The 21,979-nt window shown below is 37.7% G+C and overlaps 1 protein-coding gene across 1 annotated transcript; it reads right to left on the reverse strand.

The window, feature by feature from the left end:
- Window positions 1-370: 370 nt before the first annotated feature.
- LOC141712988 (protein C2-DOMAIN ABA-RELATED 4-like) lies at window positions 371-3,213 on the reverse strand. The gene is made up of 3 exons (XM_074516160.1): window positions 2,789-3,213; window positions 1,449-1,544; window positions 371-945 (listed from the first exon to the last, which is right to left on the reverse strand). Exons 1-3 carry the CDS (start codon window positions 2,924-2,926, stop codon window positions 655-657), a joined length of 525 nt encoding a protein of 174 aa, XP_074372261.1. The 5' UTR covers window positions 2,927-3,213; the 3' UTR covers window positions 371-654.
- Between the last annotated feature and the right edge of the window lie 18,766 nt (window positions 3,214-21,979).

Genomic DNA, 21,979 nt, shown 5'->3' on the forward strand with positions numbered 1-21,979 from the left:
CAAAATTAGTTACAAAAAAAAATATTAAAAACGAGCAACGTATAATGCCTCCCGGAGGAAAGCATGGTCACGGCAATTGTCATCCAACAAAAATTGGCATAAAACTTGAAGAAACCAACCCATTTGACCCTTAATTCTGAGCAGGCAAGTAAATGGGGTTAATTTCATGAGAGTCTAGTTTCCATGAATGTCACACTAGCCTTATATTTAACAATTAGGATTTTAAATTTACTTAAAAAAAATCCCATCTTAATCTTGCTCAAGTTCTTTGCATACCCCTCCACGTTTATTTTCTTTCTAAAGGAGAACAAAGTAAATTATAGGAAGACATGATTCACAAAAGTTCACAGGAAATGCTAAAAGACATGAATGCATTAAACACACAGCAAAAGATATATATATAATTCGAAGCAAAATGCGCTGTCAGTCCAGATTTTTTCGGCAGCCGACCTCATTACTTACAAATCCCAGTGTGTATAATTAAGAACAACATCGGCTGTTCATATGGTAAGCCAATAACTTCATATGCACAGGTCTAAGGTAAGCATGTCATATTCCGCTGTGTCATATTCGGCTGTTCATATGATGTGACACGGAGCAGAGGTCTTAGACAGCCTATAGAGAGCACCAAGCAACAAGATCATTGGTATTAACTTATATGCCTTTGGAGCCAGGAAGATCAATCCACTGCAATTCAAGTTCAATTTCACCACATTCGACATTATTTAATCTTAGGCACATTTCTTGAACGAATCGGCGGTCCTTATAGATCACATGGCTCTCCTCAACCAGGCAATTTGACCTGCTGGGATGTATACTTGTTATTACAGTACCATTCGGAACAGATCCCACTTCAATTTTTAGTGCCCCTATAAATTCCTTTATGCTGAATTCTGCCTCTCCCATTTTGTCATCCAAGCTAAAAGTATCGTGATCATACACAGTCTACATCCACCAGCATATTCAATATAAGAACACAATGTAACTAAGAACGATATACGTCTTCCACAATTTTAGCTAACATTTCTTTGTTTTATTGAATCAACCATAACATACAGGACTGAGATCTCCAGATAACTAAAGAGGGTGTAAAAAGAGACCACAATGTAAAGAGCATACCATTAAACCGGTATTATCACTGCCGCAGAGACATTTTTGATTAATGGTGAAAAGCAATTTGTTAGTTACACTTACTGGGTTATACAGTTCAAACTCTTTCACTTATTCCTACTCAGAAAAGTTCTCAAGTTGCTGTTTGATGATGTGACCTATTTCTAAAAAACAATTCGCAAGAAACATATTTTCAAGATCAGCATATTGATTTCTCCACATTGATCAACACGAACTATTTATAAAAAATGATGTGCAAAAATTTTCACCTACTTAAATAACCAGAGCTAGTCCGTATTTACTTTTGTATTTGGCAAGAAAAGTGAGAAAAAACTTACAATTTTGACCGGGGCATTGGGGTCTTGCACAGAAAGAGTTAAATCTTCATTCCACTCAGGATTGACATCTCTCTTGATAACACGTGTCTTCAGCTTCTGCATCATCCGCATATGTAAATCAGATAATGCGGAAATATGAAGAACATTAAACACTCTTGACAAAAATATTACCCAATAATATATTCAACATAGCACAAAAAAGAAGGTAATAAAGCTAGTAAGTGTCAATATATATAATATTTCCAAATCACACTCTTTTCGAGGAAAGGAGAGCTTGAGCAATTTCATTTGTTGAAGTCCATGATCAAGAAAAGGAGTTAACATGAGAAAACATGGTCCTTCATTTTTCCCCAGCATAAAATAGCCAAATAGAGTTCATTTAAAGCATAGCTAGTTATGTTTGCATATGACAAATGTTAAGCCGAATCAAATCTTAAAACATGTTTATTGTTGAAAACATAGGAAATAGATTTGTATCAAGTTGCCAGAATCAGTTATCAGAATGGAGGTCAACATATACAATTCTGTAAATCGGACCAGTAATTTCTAAACATTAGCTCCACACCCAAAATGAAACATCCTATTTTTCTAACCTTAGGAATAATAACAATTCAGAAGATGTATTTCCAATATAAAGAGAACAATAAGCGCGTGCATCCCTAATAACCTAAGAAGAATTCAGAGAGAAGAAAACAATACCCCACTATGTGGAACAGAAATTTTGCATGAGAAACGATATTTATTGTAGATTAAATTTGTTGCACACTTGTAATTATACTTCTCTGTTTGTATTAATATATAAAATGATACCACTGTTTCACAACTCAGTAACATGTCACCAATTTAGGCAGGTGAATCAGAAAGAAAATAGTACATTTCTAATATTTACGTGGCCAGGTAACTTAATTTAATGTCTTGATAATCAAATTTTCTAGAAATGTTATGGCAAGAACGATGACTCCTTCCATCTCACTCATCATTAACTGTTACAAATTTACATTTCACTCATTCATACATTATATTCCTTTTTATTAACATACATCATAAATTATTATAGTCCGGGTCAATGATCCATACAAAGATTTTCCAAATAAATAAATATATAATAGGCCGTCCAAAAATTCAATCACGAACACATTTATTATTCAACAAACTCAAACAACGATTCTAAGCAAAATAAGAAATACAGCTTCTAAGGAAAAGGAAATCCAGTCTTTTTTCTAGTTAAAAGAAAAGTTGAAAAGAGAGGGGAGAGAGAGAGAGAGAGGGAGAGGGAGAGAGGGAGAGAGAGAATACTTGTCGACCCATTTTAACAACAGAGAGAGAGAGAGAGAGCATACTTGTCGACCCATTTTAACAACAACATAAGGATCACTAGTATTGAGGTCACGAACAGCAAGATTGATACCCCTTTTGATCCTTATTCTCAAAAGACCCATCAGGTTTGCCATTAATGACGATCCTGCTGCCATGTTCATCCTCTTCCTCCCTCCGAATTATATGTATATATATTTATATTTTTATCTGTGTGTAAAGTAAGTAAAATCAAAAATAAAATTGCCACCCTCTAATTCGAGAGTGGGGAGATGAGAATCAAAATAATAAATGTGAAAATTGGGGGAAGAGTTGATAAAGCCCGCAAAAAGAAGGTCGGAAGAATGATCGGCGAGGAGATGATTGATGAGATTGACGAAAAATATGCCTAATTTTTGGGATTTTTTTATTATATTTAAAACAAGCAAAGGAAAAGTTTGTATCGACTATCCACCCGTTGTTGTACTTGTTGATTCTTATACTATCTCGTGATTCTTTGGTCATTCACCTGCCAATATTTTATTATTATATTATGTTAAATCTCGTGCTATTTATGCGTTTCGTTAATATTTTTATATCTTCATTTATTGATAAATTTGTTGAAATCTGAAAATATATTTTATAATAATTAAGAATATATATTTTTGTATACACACGTGAATAAAAATTCTTATTCACTTTACCGTTATTTCAATGGCAAAAGTATTGCAAATATATATAAATATTTATTATAAAAAATTATATCTATATATATATATATAATATACTATATAGATAATTAATGACGTATTTTTGTTCACATCCATTAAATAATCTAAAAATTAGTATGAACAATCAAAGTAAACTAAATTGATCATAACTAAAAACTAAAAAGTTGGTTGCATGAAGTTACTCGGAGCTAAGTAGAAGTTATTAATTAATTATGGTACATGTTGATGTCTCTATTCTTCAATGAAGATTTTTTTCCACTGAATTTTTTGTAATTGGAAAATGCTTCAACTTGCTTGCCTTTTCGTGTGGGGGTCGCCCAGGGGTTTCTCTTCACGGGCTGGAGAGTTTTTTCCGAACTTTGGCTCCTCCTCCTCCGCGATATCTACCATAACCATGCTAGTGGTCACTGTACGAAGCCATTCTTAAATCCTCTATTTAGCCGCTTCAGCTAAAATATCAGTCTGCCATAAAATATCATCCTCATCGTCAATGTTAACCACTGCTTCAAATTCATCAACCTGGCTTCTAGCAGGAGAGTTATCCTCGTCATATACATTTTCTTTCTGCTTGCTTACGGCTTTAGATGAGACATCCTTAGTGTTTCCTTTCTGCTTTAGACCTTCCTTTTTAAGCTTCATTTGCTCTCCATCCAAAGCCTCGCCTCCTTATAGTCGTTTTTTCTCAAACTCTCCTCAAGTGGTCATTTTCAAAATGTAAGGCTAAGGGTGGACCAAAACATGCCAGGACTAATAGTATATTATACAAGTATCAGTTAAGCAATTCTGTTTGCCTCAAGAAAAAAGAGAAGAAGAACGCTAGTGAATTATGGTCAACAATATGAACTACTCATACAAAATAAACAATTCAATCAAGTCGCCAAACTCCTCATCATCCGAACTTATTAACACGTGGATACAATCTTTGAGAGATTAAGTAAATACAAAATGAAACTACTAATTATATTGCATGCTGGACTTTTAGAGGTAAAGGTTTCAAGGACATAGTTTATACATTAAAACAAAATCAATATTATACGACATTTATCACAAATTAATCACTAAGACTTACAGAGCATAAAACCATTAACATTATTGTACCATTCAGCACCTCACTTATATATGTTCAAATATTATTTTTCCAAATATCTCTATTCCACTTTCTAGATTCTGCAAGTCGACTGTCATTATATATTCTTCTCTAAAGGCAACGAAGTGCAAAATATTAAGGTGCTATATGAACGTGCTATTCCATCTAACAACATGAGCAAAATTTTAACACGTTGTACCTTACCTTTAAAATGGAAAACAAAATATGTCTAAACTAAAAGAAAAAATATTCTTGTTGATTACTAAAGAGTACAAATGTAAGATAAAATTAGATAAATCAGGAGATGGTATGAAAGTACAACCAGTCTTTTTCTTCTCTTCTCGCAGAGGCCTTTAATCAATTAGTTCTTAATTAGTATTGCTGTGGAAAAAGAACTTGATATCTAGTCAATTAAGGTCGCCTTTATAAGTATATGATTAGGCAACACAACAGAAGACACGGCAACATGATTTCTATGATCCCTTTTGTGCCTGTTATGGATTAAAAGCTAAGGTATATTGATTGTTGTATTTATTACTTAGGTTCGGGAGCTCAATGCCTTTAATGGCTGCTCTCGTGTTTCTTAGCTTAATTCTGCCTTTACAAGATGCCAACGTATCTCTGTAAATTAGAGAATCAAGCCAAAAAACGTAGTTCTGATCTGAGGGGTAGATCCCTTTATATAGATGTTGAGAGTCCTTGAATTGGACTAGGGATAGGAGACTTGTTGATCAAGTTCTCAGACTTTGGATAGATTTTGAAGTCTTAGAATAGAGGAATCAGATTCCTAGTTGGTATAGGTGCCCTTTGAGGCTATCTTTTATAGAATTACATCATCGTTAGGACTTATTTAATGAGCTGATAATCCCCCATATTTATTAATTACGAAATTAATAAATAATCAGGGGTTTGGGCCTCATTAAATGGGCTTCGTTATTGGACTGTATCTGATCTAATTAATTTAACATTTATTATATTTCTAGGCTAATTTTAGGCCTATATCATTCCCCCCCCCCCCAACTTCTGGGAAACTGTAAAAGATTTCGCTGAAGTTAAGTTCATTCGTTCCCTTACAGGATATTGTTTCTGCGTAAAGTGTGGAGAGAAATACACATTTACAACAATTCGCCTTGCACACGGCTTCAGGGTCGTTTTAGAACCTCCCTCTTATTTTCCTTACCTTATTCTTTTTTAGAAATTTTGTGGTATTTTTCAGGAATTTTCCCTTAATTTCCGGGATTTTTCCCTAATTTACATGAATTTTTCCTTAATTTCTGGGATTTTTTCCTTAATTTACTGGTACTCACAAGTATTTTTCCCTAATTTTTCAAGTATATTAATTATTTTTTAATTTTCATGATTTTCTGGGATTTTTTGCTTTATTTTCCCTGTTTTTTGGAATTTTTCAACAATTTTCTTGATTTTAGCCCATTTTCTGATTAATTAAATAATCAGAAAATAGGCTTTTATTGCATAATGCATCCTAGGTGTTATTGACCCCCCGCCTAGGAGACGTCCTTCCAACAGCGCCTAGGAATATTGTCTCCTGGGCGTTGTTGTAGGGTCCATACTTCCTGGGCGTTGTTGACCCCCGTCTAGGAGACGTCCTTCCAACATCGCCTAGGAATATTGTCTTCTGGGCGTTGTTGGAGGGTCAATCCATTCTATGCATGGGTAACCCCCGCCTAGGAGACATGTTTGGTACCACGCCTAGGAATCATGTCCTCTAGGCGTGGTTTGGGCTTTCAAGCCTTAATATATCCTTGGCATGGGTAACCCCCGCCTAGGAGGCATGTTTGGTACCTACGCCTATGAATCATTTCTTCTAGGCATGGTTTTGTCCCTTGATATATTCGGTGAATTTTGTTTTTTTGGTTTAGAATGTTTAAGATCTTTTCAAAATTCAAACTTTATGGGCTTCCCGCCTTAATTAGGCCCATTTCCTTTGGCCCAAATACGTTTGAGCTTCCACACGCTCGTCTATATAAAGAGTGGAGTGTGAGTTTATTTCTCACACTTCACTTCCACAAAATTTCTTCACCTCTACCTTTTTCTGCTCTACAACTATTCTCTCAAGAATCGCCACCACAAAGCGATTTCCGGCTTTCTACACCACCGCTTTCTGGGCTTATTTTAAAGATTCCGTTTGAATCTTCATCTCCTTCGCTTATCTTCAAGAATTTTCTGGGTTTCAGTCTTCATCAATGGCGGATTCTGACTCATCCCACTCCCAGGTTCCCCAAGCTGTTCCCCGTCCATCTAGGGCCAGGCGAGGTAAAAAATCTCTCGTTCATTCCTCAGTTATTTCTCTTAGGGATCTTTTAACCGAATTTGGGCAAGCCTTCCCTAATATGTTACACTTAGATGCATATAATTATCCTTCTAGGTTTGATTCGGAAAAAGTAGGCATCCTAGCTCGTCTTTTTGGTATTTCACACCCTTATAGGGCAGTGGCTCCAGGCCCAAATGATAGGGCATGTTACCCAAAGCCTGGGGTCATTCGGGTCTATAAGGAAACCTTTTATGCTGGTTTTCGTCTTCCTCCTCATCCCTTCGTTTTTGGCCTTTTGGCTGAAGCCCGAGTCTGTCCAACCCAACTCACACCCAATTCTTGACATTTTATTCACTATTATATGGTCCAATCACGTAAACACGGTTTCGAGCCCAACATTTGCGTCTTTCGCTATTTATTTAAGTTTATAAATGCTTCTGAGGACCAAGGATGGGTCAAAATAGTTAATAGATCCTTGTCCCGCTCCTGCTTTGTTTCTGGCACCAATCCTGACTCGTATCCAACTTGGAAGAGCGAGTGGTTTTATGTGTTTCTGGATTCCGAGGAGGGTTGGGACCATTTTTTCAGGCCCAACTTCTCAAAAAGTATAGACGCCTCTTTAAGAGACCTAAAATTGGGAATAGATGAAGATGTGGCCATCAAGGCCATCACAACTGAGAACTTGCATCATTGCGCTCTCATCCTTTTAGAGGGAAATTTGCAAAATTTAGGTCTAAGTTACCTAGGTCCCGAGGGTATTTCTTTCCCCTTTTACTTCACTAGTTAACTCCTTATTTTTGTCCTTCTTTCTTACGTGCCTATATCTTTTTGCAGCTAGGGCAACTCTGGACACGATTTTCAAGAAGAGGGAGGACCGTGCTGCCAAGGGCTCCGCTGTTGAGACTCACCGCGACAAGCGGGTTAGGATTGGTGATGGCCCTTCAGTCACGGTTAAGGAGGTCGTCCCTACTTTTATATCCGAGAGGCCCCTTAGCCTCGATGAGGATACTTCTCCTTTTACTGTCACTTGGGGCCTTCATAGGAGGGACACTGTAGTAGGGAGCTCTGAGGCTGCTGCTGTTTGGTCCGAGACCGTGGTTACGCCTCGTGACAGGGCCGAGATAGTAGAGTCTTCTGACGACCTACAGATCGAGCGTCTGGGTGCTCAGGCCGTAGCTTCTGTAAGCCTCCCCCTTGTCTCTTTTTTGACTGTTTTTCAACCCTTTCACACTTATTGTATTTGGATATATTTGCAGATGAATACCTATCTCCAGGCTGCCCTTTATAACCTGAAGGATGTGAGGACTAGCCTGACCATTGCTGAGAGAGATAGGGATAGGTACCTCAAGGCTTCGGAGGTTAACTTCAATCGCTTCCGTGAGGTGGAGAAGGAGTTGGCGGAGGAAAAGGAGAAGGTTCACAAGCTGGAGCTGGATGCTCAGAGGGCCCGGGCTGAGGTGATAGCTGAGTATAAGGCATCTCAGGACTTTCAGGATGTCCTGAATGCTGAGTATGATGCTAACTTCCGGAGACCTTTTCAAGCTGCTAGGAGCAGATTGGGAAGAAGATCCCTGAGGTGACTCTCGCAGCCTATCCAGTTCCTGCTATTCCTGGGCAAGGGCCTCTTCTTGAGGATATTCCTCTCTCTCCTACTCTCACTACTTCCGCTGAGGCCACAGCTGCTCCTCCTCGAGATGCTGATCCTATGGTAGATGAGCTCGTTCCCCTTTCTACTACTGTTGATGGGGGAAACGATGATGATGACTTTTTCAAGGATCTTGAGTAATTTGCTTTTCTTATTTCGCCCATCGTGGCTTTTTATGTATTAACTATTCGTATTTGGAACTTATTACCCTTCGGGGTTTATTATGTTATTTTAAGTTGTTTGTTTGCTTTTCTACAATTTCTTGCAAGTACTTGTACTATTAGTTTGCTAGCCTTTTCATAGCTTTTCCTTATTTTTCCTCATACTTGTACTAAAATAGATAAGCAAACTCAACCATATATGATATAAACCAAACAGTTCTAGGATAAGATGAACCAAACAGTTCTAAAACAAGTTTATGGAAACTCTTGGGATTCATCCCTTACACAATTCTTAATAATCCTCAAACTAAAACATGTAAATCCTAAGCAAGCAAAGCTTCAAGGTGCTTTTCATCCTACTTGTCATCTTGACAAGTGAGAATCGTACTTGATCATTTTACACGTAGTAAACCTTCAGGTTTTGTGCATGCCAAGTTCTCAGGACTTCAAAACCATCCATAGTCTCCAGCTTGTAGGTTCCTCTTCCCTGAACACTTTTGACCTTGTATGGTCCTTCCCAATTTGGGGCAAGCTTCCCTTTCTGCCCAACGCCAGAGGCTTCCACCTTCCTTAGGACTAAGTCACCTTGCTTGAATAACCTTTCCTTAACCCTTAGGTTATAGTAGAACGAAGCCTTTTTCTGATATTCCACTATTTTCGCATGTGCCTCCTCTCGTACTTCATCAATTAGATCCAGGACTAAAGTTTTCCCTTCTTCATTTTCCTCAGGATTGAAAGCATGAATCCTGGGAGAGGAATGTGATATCTCTACAGGAACAACCGCTTCTGCCCCATATGCTAACATGAAGGGAGTTGCTCCAGTTGTGACTCTACAGGTAGTCCTATAGGCCCATAGTATTGGGAGTATTTCTTCCACCCAGTTATTCCTCGACTTCTCGATCCTCTTCTTTAGTCCATCCAGGATTATTCGATTCGCAACTTCCGCTTTCCCATTGGCTTGTGGGTGAGCCACAGAGGTGAATCGTAATTCAATTTCATTCTCCTTACAATACTTCTGGAATTCCTCATTGTTGAACTGTGTTCCATTATCGGTAACTAGGATACGGGGAATTCCATAATGGCACATGATGTTTTCCTACATGAATTGTGCAACCTGCTTAGTTATGATTTTGGCCAATGACTTGGCTTCAATCCACTTAGTAAAATAATCAATGGCTACAATCATGAACTTCTTTTGTGCCGTGGCCATGGGGAAAGGCCCCAAGTATATCCATTCCCCACATAGCAAAGGGTATGGGAGAGTTGATTGAAGTCAACATCTCGGGGGTTGTCGAACGACATGTGCATGTTTCTGAAAACGATCACACTTTTTCACACATGTGCATGTTTCTGACAATGATCACACTTTTTCGCATACTCTTGGCATCAGCCTTCATCTCTGGCCAATAGAAGCCTAAACGGGTTATCTTATGAGCGAGTGCTCTGCCCCCAAGTGTTGCCCACAGATTCCTTCATGTACTTCCTCAAGAGCCAAGCGTGCCTCATCGGGTCTGAGACATCTTAAGTAAGGAACCACATAAGATCTTTTATACAAAATTCCATCTATCAAGGAGTATCTCAGTGATCGAATAGCCAATCTTTGGGCTTCAGTAGCATCATTTGGCAGCCAACCATTTTGAATATGGGCCTTAATGGGATCTATTCATGACGTCCCCAGACCTATAGGAGCTACAGGCTTAACATCAATGCTCCGTGTTTTCAAAAAGCGGAAGTATACACTTCCTGAACTTTCCTCTATCTCAGATGAAGCAAACTTTGATAATGCATCTTCCTTAGCATTTTCCTCCCTTGGAATGTTCTCAACCTGGAATTCATCGAATTGGGTCATCACAGCTCTTACTAGGCGGACGTACTTAGCCATCGTATCATCCCTTGCCTCAAACTCTCCCTTCACTTATGATATGACCAACTTTGAGTCTCCACAGACCTTTAAGTTCTTGACTCTCAGTGTCCCTGCTAGGCCAAGACCAGCTATCAGAGCTTCATATTCCGCCTCATTATTTATGATTGGAAAGTCTAACTTCATAGCATATTCAATCAAGAACCCATCGGGGCTTTGTAAGACTAACCCTGCTCCAATTGAATTTGTTTTTGATGCTCCATCAAAATAGAGAACCCAATATTCCTTCTCCTTATCATCCTTTTCTTTGTTCCCCTTATCAGCTTCCTTATCTTGAGGTATGGTATCTTCCTCCTTTTCTTTGTTCTCCTTATCAGCTTTCTTGTCTTGAGGTATGGTATCTTCCTGCCCCCCGACTTCTTGGTTGGGTATGGTACATTCCACCATGAAGTCCGCCAATTCCTGGGATTTTATTACCGTTCGTGGCTTATACTTGATATTAAATTCTCCCAGCTCTATTGCCCACTTAATCAGCCTCCCAGTAGCCTTGGGACTATGAATAATATTTCTCAAGGGATGATTTGTTAGCACTTCAATCTTATGAGCCTGAAAGTAAGGACACAACTTTCTCGAAGCCATTACCAAGGCTAAGGCAAACTTCTCAATAGTTGAATAATTCAACTCAACTCCATGCAGAATTTTGCTGACATAGTATACGGGTTTCTGGATTTTTAGTTCCTCCTTAACCAATACAGCGCTCAAGGCATTCTCTGAAACGGCCAAGTACAAGTATAAAACTTCATTCAAAGATGGCTTGGCCAACAACGGGCCTGAGCCATATATTTCTTTAATTCCTCAAATGCCTTCTAGCTTTCCTTACTCCATACAAAATCCTTAACCTTCTTTAAGGATTTGAAGAACGACAAGCACTTGTCCCCATACTTGGATATGAATCGTCCCAACGCAGCAACCCTTCAAGTGAGCTTTTGAACATCTTTGATAGTTTTTGGTGGCTCCATGTCCAGGATTGCCTTTATTTTATCGGGATTGGCCTTGATTCCTCAATTCCTCTCTTGGAGATCATTAATCCCAAAAAATTTCCAGATCCTACTCCGAAAGCACACTTTGTAGGATTTAACATCATCTTGTGGTATCTCAGGACTTCAAAAGCTTCCCTCAAATGGGTTATATGGTCAGTCTTTACCAGACTCTTGACTAACATGTCATCGACATAAACATCCATGGTCTTGCCAATAAAATCTTTAAAAATTTTATTTACTAACCTTTGATAGGTGGCTCCTGCATTCTTGAGACCAAATGCCATAACAAGATAACAATAAACACTAAAGTCAGTGATGAATGATACCTTTGGGATGTCGTCCTTATGCATTTTGATCTGATTGTATCCACTGAATCCATCCATGAAGCTCAGCATCTCATGTCCAGCGGTAGCATCTATCAATGTATCTATCCTTGGCAATGGGAAATAGTCCTTAGGGCATGTATCATTCAGATCAGTGAAGTCCACACACATCCTTCATTTTCCATTGGCCTTATTTACCATCACAGGGTAGACTAACCATTCTGGAAATTGTATCTCCTCAATGAGACCGACCTCTAAGAGCTTCTCTACTTCTTGTTTTATAACTTCTTGTCTTTCTAGGGCAAAACTTCTTTTCTTTTGCTTCACCGTCTTCCGACTTGGATCCATATTCAGCTTGTGAGTGATCAGTTCTGGGTCTATAACTGGCATATCAGCTGCCGACCATGCAAACACATCACTATTTTCTTGTAAAAATTTTACCAACTTCCCACTAAGGGGCTCTTCTAGTGTTGCTCCAGCGAAAGTCACTTTCTCAGGATCCTCGGGAGCCAAAGGAATCGTAACCAAGTCTTCTGCTGGCTTCCCTCTTTTCTCATCATTCTCTAGGATATCCAGATCTTCAATAGGCAGAACTTGCCCCCCAACTCCATCTGCCCTTAGAGAGTCTACGTAACAACTCCTTGCCATTTTTTGATCTCCTCTTTCTTCTCCAATCCCATTCCGGGTGGGAAACTTCATAACTGAATGTTAGGAAGAAGGGACTGCCTTGAAGGCATGTATCCCTGTTCTCCCCGTGATAGCATTGTAAGTTGAACTAGCCTTCACCACCACAAAGTCCAATATCTGTGTTGCTTGCCTTGGTTCCTGTCCTATGGTTATTGGCAACTTGATTATCCCTTCCACGGGGCACCCCACTCCCGCAAATCCATATATCGGCATATCGGTCGGGGTTAGTTGAGAATCATTATAACCCATCCTTAAAAAGGTGTCATGAAGCAAGATATCCACTGAAACACCATTATCCACAAGGACCCTTTTAACCGGGCTGTTTTCTATTATCTGTGTTATGACTAGCGGGTCGTCATGGGGAAATTTCACACCCTCCAGGTCAGAATCATCAAAAGCCATTGTTACTCCGGTCCTGGCCCTCTTTGGAGCTTCCCCAATAATATGCATAACTTCTAGGGTAAATGCTTTCCTGGAGTTCTTGGATAATCCAGCAGCAGTTGGTCCTCCAAAAATTGTGTTTATCACAGGCCTTCGGGGTCGCGGTCCTCCAAAGATTGCATTTATAACCGGTCCCCTAGGCTGGGGATTCCGCCCCTGATCGTCTTGGTCCCTCATACAATCTTCAAATTTCTTTCTCCCATTGTTATTCCTATCTCTTCCTTCCCCAGTGTACTTGTTCAATCTTCCTTTCCGAATGAGGAAATCTATTTCATCCTTCAGTTGCCTACAATCATCGGTGTCATGACCCACATCTTTGTGAAATCTACAATATTGGCTCTTATCTAGCTTAGCGGGATCAGCCTTCAAGGGTTTAGGCCAACGAATATCTTGATCTTTCTCGATTTCCACCAAGATCTGGCTTCTAGGAGCATTCAACTTAGCTTATTCATTGAACTTTTATCCAGGTTCTCCCTTCTTTGGGGTTGAATCAGGGTTTTGCTCAGTTCTGGGATACTTTTTCTTAGCAATATATTTTAGATCAGTTTTTCTCTTCTTGCCTCCAGTGGGCTTGTTACTCACTACTGTCTTCCTCATGCTCTCCTCCACTTTGATGTACTTCCCGGCCCTTTCTTGGAGCTGCGATATGCTTTCAGGGGGTGCTTGGCCAAGGACATCTTGAAGAACTCATCCCTAGTTCCCTGTTGCAGTGCTATCATGGCTACCTTGTCATCAAGATCCGGGACTTTTAAAGCTTCCTTTTTGAAATAATTCAGGTAGTCTCTCAAGGGATCCTTGGCTCCCTGCACAATGCTCATGAGGGATGCTGAACTTTTCTCATGCTCTCTCCCGTCGATGAACTGCTTAATAAAAGCCTGACTTAATTCTCTGAAGGACCCAATAGAGTTCGGGGGCAAATGACTATACCATCTTTGAGCCATACCCAACAGGGTTTGAGAAAAGGCCCGACACTTAATAACGTCATTCACGAGCTGCAACAACAGTGCATTGGAGAATATGTTGACATGATTAGCGGGATCTCCTATGCCATTATAAGCTTTGATAGTGGGCATCTTAAACTTCCTTGAGATATGGGCATTCATTATCTTTTCAATGAATGGTGGAGTAGGATCATCAGGATCTCCAAGGGGAAGAAGATTGCTTGGATCAGCTCTTGGGACTACAGCCCTTCTTTATGATGGACCATCCAGGTCTATGATTGGAGGAGGATTTCTCCCCCTAGGTGGTAATGGGAGTCTGGGAGCCTGGTGTGCCTCCAAGTCGCGCTTCAGCCTTTGAATTTTAGCCTCGTGGGCCTTGATCCCCTCCTGTACTTCTTGGGGATTCACTCCTCGGGTGCTCCTAGGACGTTGGTTACCATCAGCCATCGGATCTTTGCCAGCACATCTCCTTCTTGGGGCCACTTCGTCATCCGAAGATTCAGAGTGTCTCTTAGTATAAGGACCATAAAATTCCTGATCCTTCGGGATAAGAGCCAAACCTTGTATGCAGGGTGTGTTTGCCCCCGTGCTTCACTCCGTCCAGCATGTCCACTTCCTCCAACCTCGGGGTAAAGGGGCATCCCATAAGGGGGGTTAGTAGTCACAATAGTTGAATACTCATGCCCAACGGGTCGAGAATTCACAGGTGTATGTAGCTGCTAAAGTTGGGAATTCATCCCTTGAGTAGCCGAGGGAATCATCCCTTGTGGCTAAGGTTCAGTTGCCCCTACCTGGGCTTCTCCTTGGGTGGCGGCATAGGTTGAATGCGGAGGTACCTCCACGATTGACGAAATCATTTGGGTTGTCCCCGCGGGTGTTCCTCCTTCAAGGGCGCTGCTTGTTCTCCGTGTTCTCGCCATGGTTGTTGTTGTGCTTTCCCACAGACGGCGCCAAATGTTATGGATTAAAAGCTAAGGTATATTGATTGCTGTATTTATTACTAAGGTTCGGGAGCTCAATGCCTTTAATGGCTGCTCTCGTGTTTCGTAGCTTAATTTTGCCTTTACGAGATGCCTACGTATCTCTGTGAATTAGAGAATCAAGCCAAAAAACGTAGTTCTGATCTGAGGGGTAGATCCCTTTATATAGATATTGAGAGTCCTTGAATTGGACTAGGGATAAGAGACTTGTTGATCAAGTATTCAGACTTTGGATAGACTTTGAAGTCTTAGAATAGAGGAATCAGATTCCTAGTTGGTATAGGTGCCCTTTGAGGCCATCTTTTATAGAATTACATCATCGTTAGGACTTCTTTAATGAGCTGATAATCCCCCTATTTATTAATTACGAAATTAATAAATAATCAGGGCTTTGGGCCTCATTAAATGGGCTTCGTTATTGGACCGTATCCGGTCTAATTAATTCAACATTTATTATATTTCTAGGCTAATTTTAGGCCCATATCAGTGCCAAATATGTAAATTTAATCTAAAAATGAAACTGACCGCCATTGAAATTACATATTACATTTCAATATAAAGATTGGCACCGAATAAAATCAGTTTGTAAAATAGATAATCTTAAATCTAAATTAAACAATTGGAACCAAGTACACACAAGGGAAAACTGTAATAACCAATGAAACAGTAAACATTGATGAGTAAAACGATTGTAAAAATTTCAAAAGCAAAGAAACAAACTTTGGGCGATTCAGTTATGTGTGTATGTGGAAGGAGAGTACCTCGCTAGTAGTGATACTGAAGGCGGTTTAACAAAAGTTGAATACCGAATCTGTAACTTTCTTATAAAAATCAAGGTACATTTTTCCAACTAAAGTTCTCATTTTTTGGTGCAAGCATATGTGCACATAAAACCTCACGAAGAAAGTATATATATAGAACAGTGATGGAAAATATGAATGATGAAGCATACACAATCACATCAATTGAAAGGTCAAGCAGCATACCTTGAACTATCCTTCTCATTGTAGGGAGTGTTTGAGTTATTTATCCATGCTTCAGACCCTGAGATTGATGAGCGGAAAGGCCAAAGAAATGATTGCAGACTCCTTCCATGATTATGTCCACTATCTTTTCTGTTAGAAGTTAAAACTGCTTCCACTGTTGTTGTCACCCTCGCTACAATTACTTGATCTTCTAACACCATAAGCACTGCCTGAAAGCTGAGAAGCTCCACACGGCATACTGGACACAAAATGTTATCCATGAGGCAATTCTTAAGTGCATCCGAGTGATCTTACATAAAAAACTCAATATGCAGAACAAAGTTTGGGCACAAATAAATAAAATCAAAACAAATGCAGTAGCCGGCAACATTATAATAACTAAAAGATATTTATTATCATTTCAAAACTGTACAAAATGAGTTGGTGACTAAACCTTTTTGTTCAGAATTTAGGCAAACCACCGGCTGCAATCAAATATCTTATATAATCGGAGCAGTCAAAATCCTAGCCTGTAAATCAATATGATACTAATTAATAAATGCATGTATGCAACACCATCTATTTTAATGTCTAATTTTAAGCCTAGGTAACAGTATTTGCCAAGCAGGAATAAGAAGTCGAAGTTGAAACAACTTGAGTGGTCTAAGAACAATATTGAACTCATAAAAGCCGTTTAGTTAAATGCAAGGTATCCTTGTCATAAGATGCAAAGTATCTTTAAATTTTGGATATAATTTAGCCTCAATGTTAAATTCAAGGCTCAAACATATAAAATTAAATAGAACATAATGATAAAACCATATCCTGTTCATTCCAAAAATATCTTAAAAGATGCAAAGTTCTAATACTAATTCCCTTTAAGTTACTTCATAGACTTACGCCACTAAAAAAATTACATACCAAACTGAAGCCATAAACAATTGTAAATCGCATGTAGAATTACTTGCAACACTAAAAGAGAGTAGTTTCATACTGTTGAAAAAGGCTATTTAAAATATTTTAAACATAAGATAAACTTGTAAAATAATTTTAAAGTAAAGAAAGAAAAATAACCAGAAAAACCTTATGGATAGTGATATATCATATACTCTCATATGAATATTTATTGAGGATGTCAATTATTATATAATGAAATGACAAAAAATAGAACCTTTTACTTGGGTGCCATGTACACTAATGACAAAACACATGTCCAAGAAAAACAGCAACCTGGCCTCAGAGATTGATAAGTAAAGTAGGATATGACTGATTCCATGTACGGAAAGTACAAGAAATAGCAACTACCCTAATCACCGTATTGCAACCTCATCATATGTTCAAAGTGCATGCTCATATATAATTATTATTGGTACATAGAAGAGTAATCTAGTTTAAGGCAAAGATTGAACATTATGCTACCGTACTAATATAATAAAAAAACATTTTAAATTGAAAATAAAAAGCGATGACAATATTTCTGCAGTAATTTAGTTGGAACAGACAAATGGCATTTTTTTATTCACACGCAATAGTTAAGATAAAAACAATTATTAAAGGAAAACTCTATACCAACAAAAATTCGAATACGACCAATCATGACATATATTGTAATAACCCCAAAAATTTTGGACTTTTTGTAACCCTTATGAATAGTGATTTTGCTGATTATGCTGAATAAGAAAACTTTTCATGTCACACTATGTAGGGGTTCTTTTATTGATATTCTGAGATCTTATTAGTACTCTATATGATATATAAGTGTATGTAAAGATCGTCAGAATCCAAATCCGAACACTTTGATTTTTCCCAAAAATCCACCAGATACCGAAAGAATTGAGTATAACGTAACAGGATAAAAATGATTTAAATTCAAGGATTATAAGAGAGGATCATAAAAGGAATATAATGTATTGAGAAAGGTTAAGGAAACCCAAGTAATAAGATCCCGGGTATGATCCCTCAAACGATAAACGAAAACGAAAGATAAACGAACCGTATAACAGATTAGCGATCATTAGCCAAGTAATTAGGAGTTAATCAAAGATGTTAGGGATGATGATGTCATCACACCAACAAGAAGAAGACAAGTGTGGGAAGATAACATAGGAGGATGACATAAGCATGACCAAAAGGGAAGGAATTGTTGGTTGATTTTAAGCCACACAAATTTTACCATGGTTAAAAGGTTAATTAACAAAACAAAAGGATATCAACCAAGCCTTTTTATGCACAAAGATCAATAAAACAAAGAAAGCTTCTCTCCCCCTCCCTTTTCATCTTCTTCACTTTGAATTTTCACCAAAATGGTGAATTAGAAATTCAAAACACAAGCTATACTCCATGGAAAATTATAAGGTTTGTTTCTTTGGATCCTATATTTCATAAGTAAGAAGAGCAAGTAGTTTGAGTGCTTGAATCAAAGGTTTTCTATCTCAAACAAATCATTTTAGTAGAGGGTGAATAGTGTTTTCAAGAAGTTGAAACTTTTGATCTTGTGTTTTTGTTTAGATATAGCTTTGGTAAGGATTTTCAAGGGTTGTTCCAAGCTCCTTAGTTACTTCTACTCACCAAGGAAGGTATAATCTCATACCCTAGCCCTAATTTTGAATATTTAGAGTTTTTATGCTTAGTTTAGTTCTTGGGAAGTATGATTCATGTATATTTAGAGTTGGGTTGGATTTATAATGAGTTTGGAGTTGTAAATCTTGATTATTGGTTAATGAACTTAAGTATAGCTTTAGTTCATGTTTAGGGGTAGTATAAATTGGAAAATCTTGAGATGTTGGGACTGTTGTAATGAAGTATGGATGTAGTTTGGTTGTATTGGTGGTTATGGGTTGATTTGTGGTTGATTGTGGATTGATTTGGAGTTGTACAAATTTGGTAATCACGTAAACATAGTCGTCGTAATGCACGATTTACCTTAGACTGCTTTTGTTCTTAACATCAGGACCCGTGAACTCACTGTAAGAGTCTGACCATTGCCATGTTTAGATAGTTCATGTTCCGAGATTCGTTTTGATATGTGGTTCGCTTGAATCCGATGTACGGTTTAGGAGAAACGACCGTTTTAAGTAACGACATTTCGCGAACGAACCTTTACCCCTCACCTTACTTTGAAACCTTGGTTAAGGCCCCTAAGAGACTAATTGGATTACGAAACAATTATGTAATGTGGATTAGGAAGTTGGTAAAGTACTCGCGAAAGAATCGCCTTAAAATTCGTAATGGTTAATTTATTAAAAATGGTGGAGCCGAGGGTACTCGAGCGACTTAAGTAAATCGTTAAGCGCAAAAGCGAGCGTTAGAGTCTAGTTGGTTAAAGTATAGATTCTTAAGCGACTTTGGTTTAATTACAACTTATATGTTGTTTATAGGTTACCAGATTCAGCCCAGGACTTTTACCACCCCCAGTTGCTCAGGCAAGTTTTCTACCTGTTATACTGTTGTTGTGATGTAAATATATGTATATGCATTATCTTGAGATATATGCATGATTGTTATTAGCAAATCTTGCGATATATTGGAGCATGTTGATATGGTATATATGCATGCTTGTTTCGTAATCTTGATATCTAAGTGTTGATTCAATTGCTTATAAGTTGCATAATACCTATGCTAGAGATAAGCAGTAGTTGCATATACCCTTAGTATAGGGGACCTAAAGGTGAACATTTTCAAAAACCGGGAGTCGATGTTCCCGAGTATATTATATATATTTATACATATATATATAGATATAATTTTCAAAACTATTGATCGAATAAGGTTTATTCGATAACTTTATTTTTATTAATGAATATTACTTTGAATATTCATTCGAGGACTTATGACTCGGTTTATTTTATTTAATGAATATTACTTTGAATATTCATTCGAGAACTTATGACTCGGTTTATTTTATTTAATGAATATTACTTTGAATATTCATTCAAGGACTTATGACTCGGTTTATTTTATTTAATGAATAATACTTTGAATATTCATTCGAGGACTTATGACTCGGTTTATTTTATTTAATGAATATTATTTTGAATATTCATTCGAGGACTTATAACTCCGATTATTTACTAAATAATATTCTTTATATTATTAAAGAATAATGTTTCGATAATCAAACTTATTTTCGATTATTCAAATAAAGATAGTACTTTCATATAAGTATATCTTTGGTTATTTAATATTCATTTCAAATATGAGTTTTAAAACTTCTACTTCAAATTATTATATAGAGATTATCCTTATGGGAATATTATTTATATAATAATATTCAGATATTTTCTAATATATTGGGACTGATTTATTTTATTAAATCAGCATTACTCCAAACATTCTTAAAAGTGTTTTCGAGTCTTCAAAATGATTTTAAAAGTTAGAGCGGATCCCAAAACTCATTTTTATATTTAAGATCTTCCTTTCAAAGGGGATTTAAATACTCGCTCAAAACCTGAGGGATCCGGCTCTGTGGTGTGTTTATATTCGCAACAAGGTTGCTGTTTTGATAAATGAATTGATTACTTACCCAACGTTCGGGAAGGAAGTCCATCTATTGAGTCGACATAAGCAACATGGGCTCAGTGGGCGTCCATGAAAGTATAAGTGGCTCAGTGGGAGTCCATCAAATGCGTAAGTGGCTGAGTGGTAGTCCAGCATAAGGTCCTATTGCGGCCAGGGTGATGACCAGTGGGGAATTCGTCCATCTACTAGTAGAAAAGGTTACTTATTGGTATCTTTGCCTGATCAACAAGATATCAGGTTTATGCCAAGGTTTTCTCCTTTCCAAATTCATTGGATATTACAACTCTGTTTATAATTTTCATAACAGAGGTTTTCAAGGAGTGTATGAAATGTATATATATATAGGTGTATATATATCGGGACTTAATGAAGTATCTCGTAACTTTATTATTTATAATGATATTTCAAAGATTGAATCTATCCAAGTCTTTTCTTGTAGTCTCATCTATGTGATGAACTTTTGAAACTGATTATACCTTGAACGGTGGTAGTTCAAGTAGTATTCGGGAAAGATATAAGTATATTGGAGTATCTTATAACTTCATCTTTTAAACTTGTATCTAGTAAATGATTATCTTGTGCATGTCAAAGATTTTCAGAAAAACGTTGAGACAAGGTTAGATATATGAGATCACCTTGCAACTATATTTTTATACAGTTATAAACTGGAACTCTGTGTATATTATACATGTCAGAGGATTTCAAAGATTGTGAAAAGTATATATGTATATATATATACTGAATACTTTGCGACTTGGTCGCATTAAGATATCAGCTTGGTTCATTTCTTCTTGACCAAGACTTTCATGAGTACTATGAGAATGCTCATATATTGTTAATTATTATACATATTATTTCGGTGGGCTTGTTGCTCACCCTTGCTTTCTTCTTTCATCACACAACAACAGATAGAAAAGATGAACAGGACCAAGCTTCCAATTCGCAAGCGGTTAGGAAACGTTTCGCAGTTTTCTGGAAGCGTTGATGCTGCTGTAGCTGAGGTAGAAATTACCAATAGGCTAGGCTTTCAACTTCTGATGTACTAGACTTATGTATCTATATGAATTGTAATAATGGCAAAGAAATGTAAATTTATTCAGAAACCCTTTTAAGGTGTAACGGTTTATAATTGTGGAATAAAATGACTTGTGTTATTTTTGGTATTCATCTCTGAGATTATAACTTGTGGTGTATGTGTGTGTATATTGTGGGGTCACAATACTCAGTAGTTGGTTGACTGTTAAGATTAAGTATTGATAAGGGAAATGAAACTCGTGACAAACCGAATCCCTGACCCCGGATTTGGGGGTGTTACAGAAATGGTATCAGAGCTAAGCGTTATAAACCTCAGAGATGATGTGACGTTAAGATAATAAGTTTACTAAGAAAATAAGAACTCTTGCCAAGTTCATATTCGGGCTACCTAACGTAGTACTGACAGTTAAAACCCTTACGGGAACCCTTATAAATATTATGATAGTAACATAGTTCGTTCTCGTATAGGGCAGCGGGGCACCGAACCCTGAGGTTCAGGAGCATCAGCATGAGGATGTTTTATTACATATTGGAGATCAAATTGTGAATCC

Source organism: Apium graveolens, chromosome 3, assembly GCF_009905375.1.
Source record: "Apium graveolens cultivar Ventura chromosome 3, ASM990537v1, whole genome shotgun sequence".
Taxonomy (NCBI): Eukaryota; Viridiplantae; Streptophyta; class Magnoliopsida; order Apiales; family Apiaceae; genus Apium; species Apium graveolens.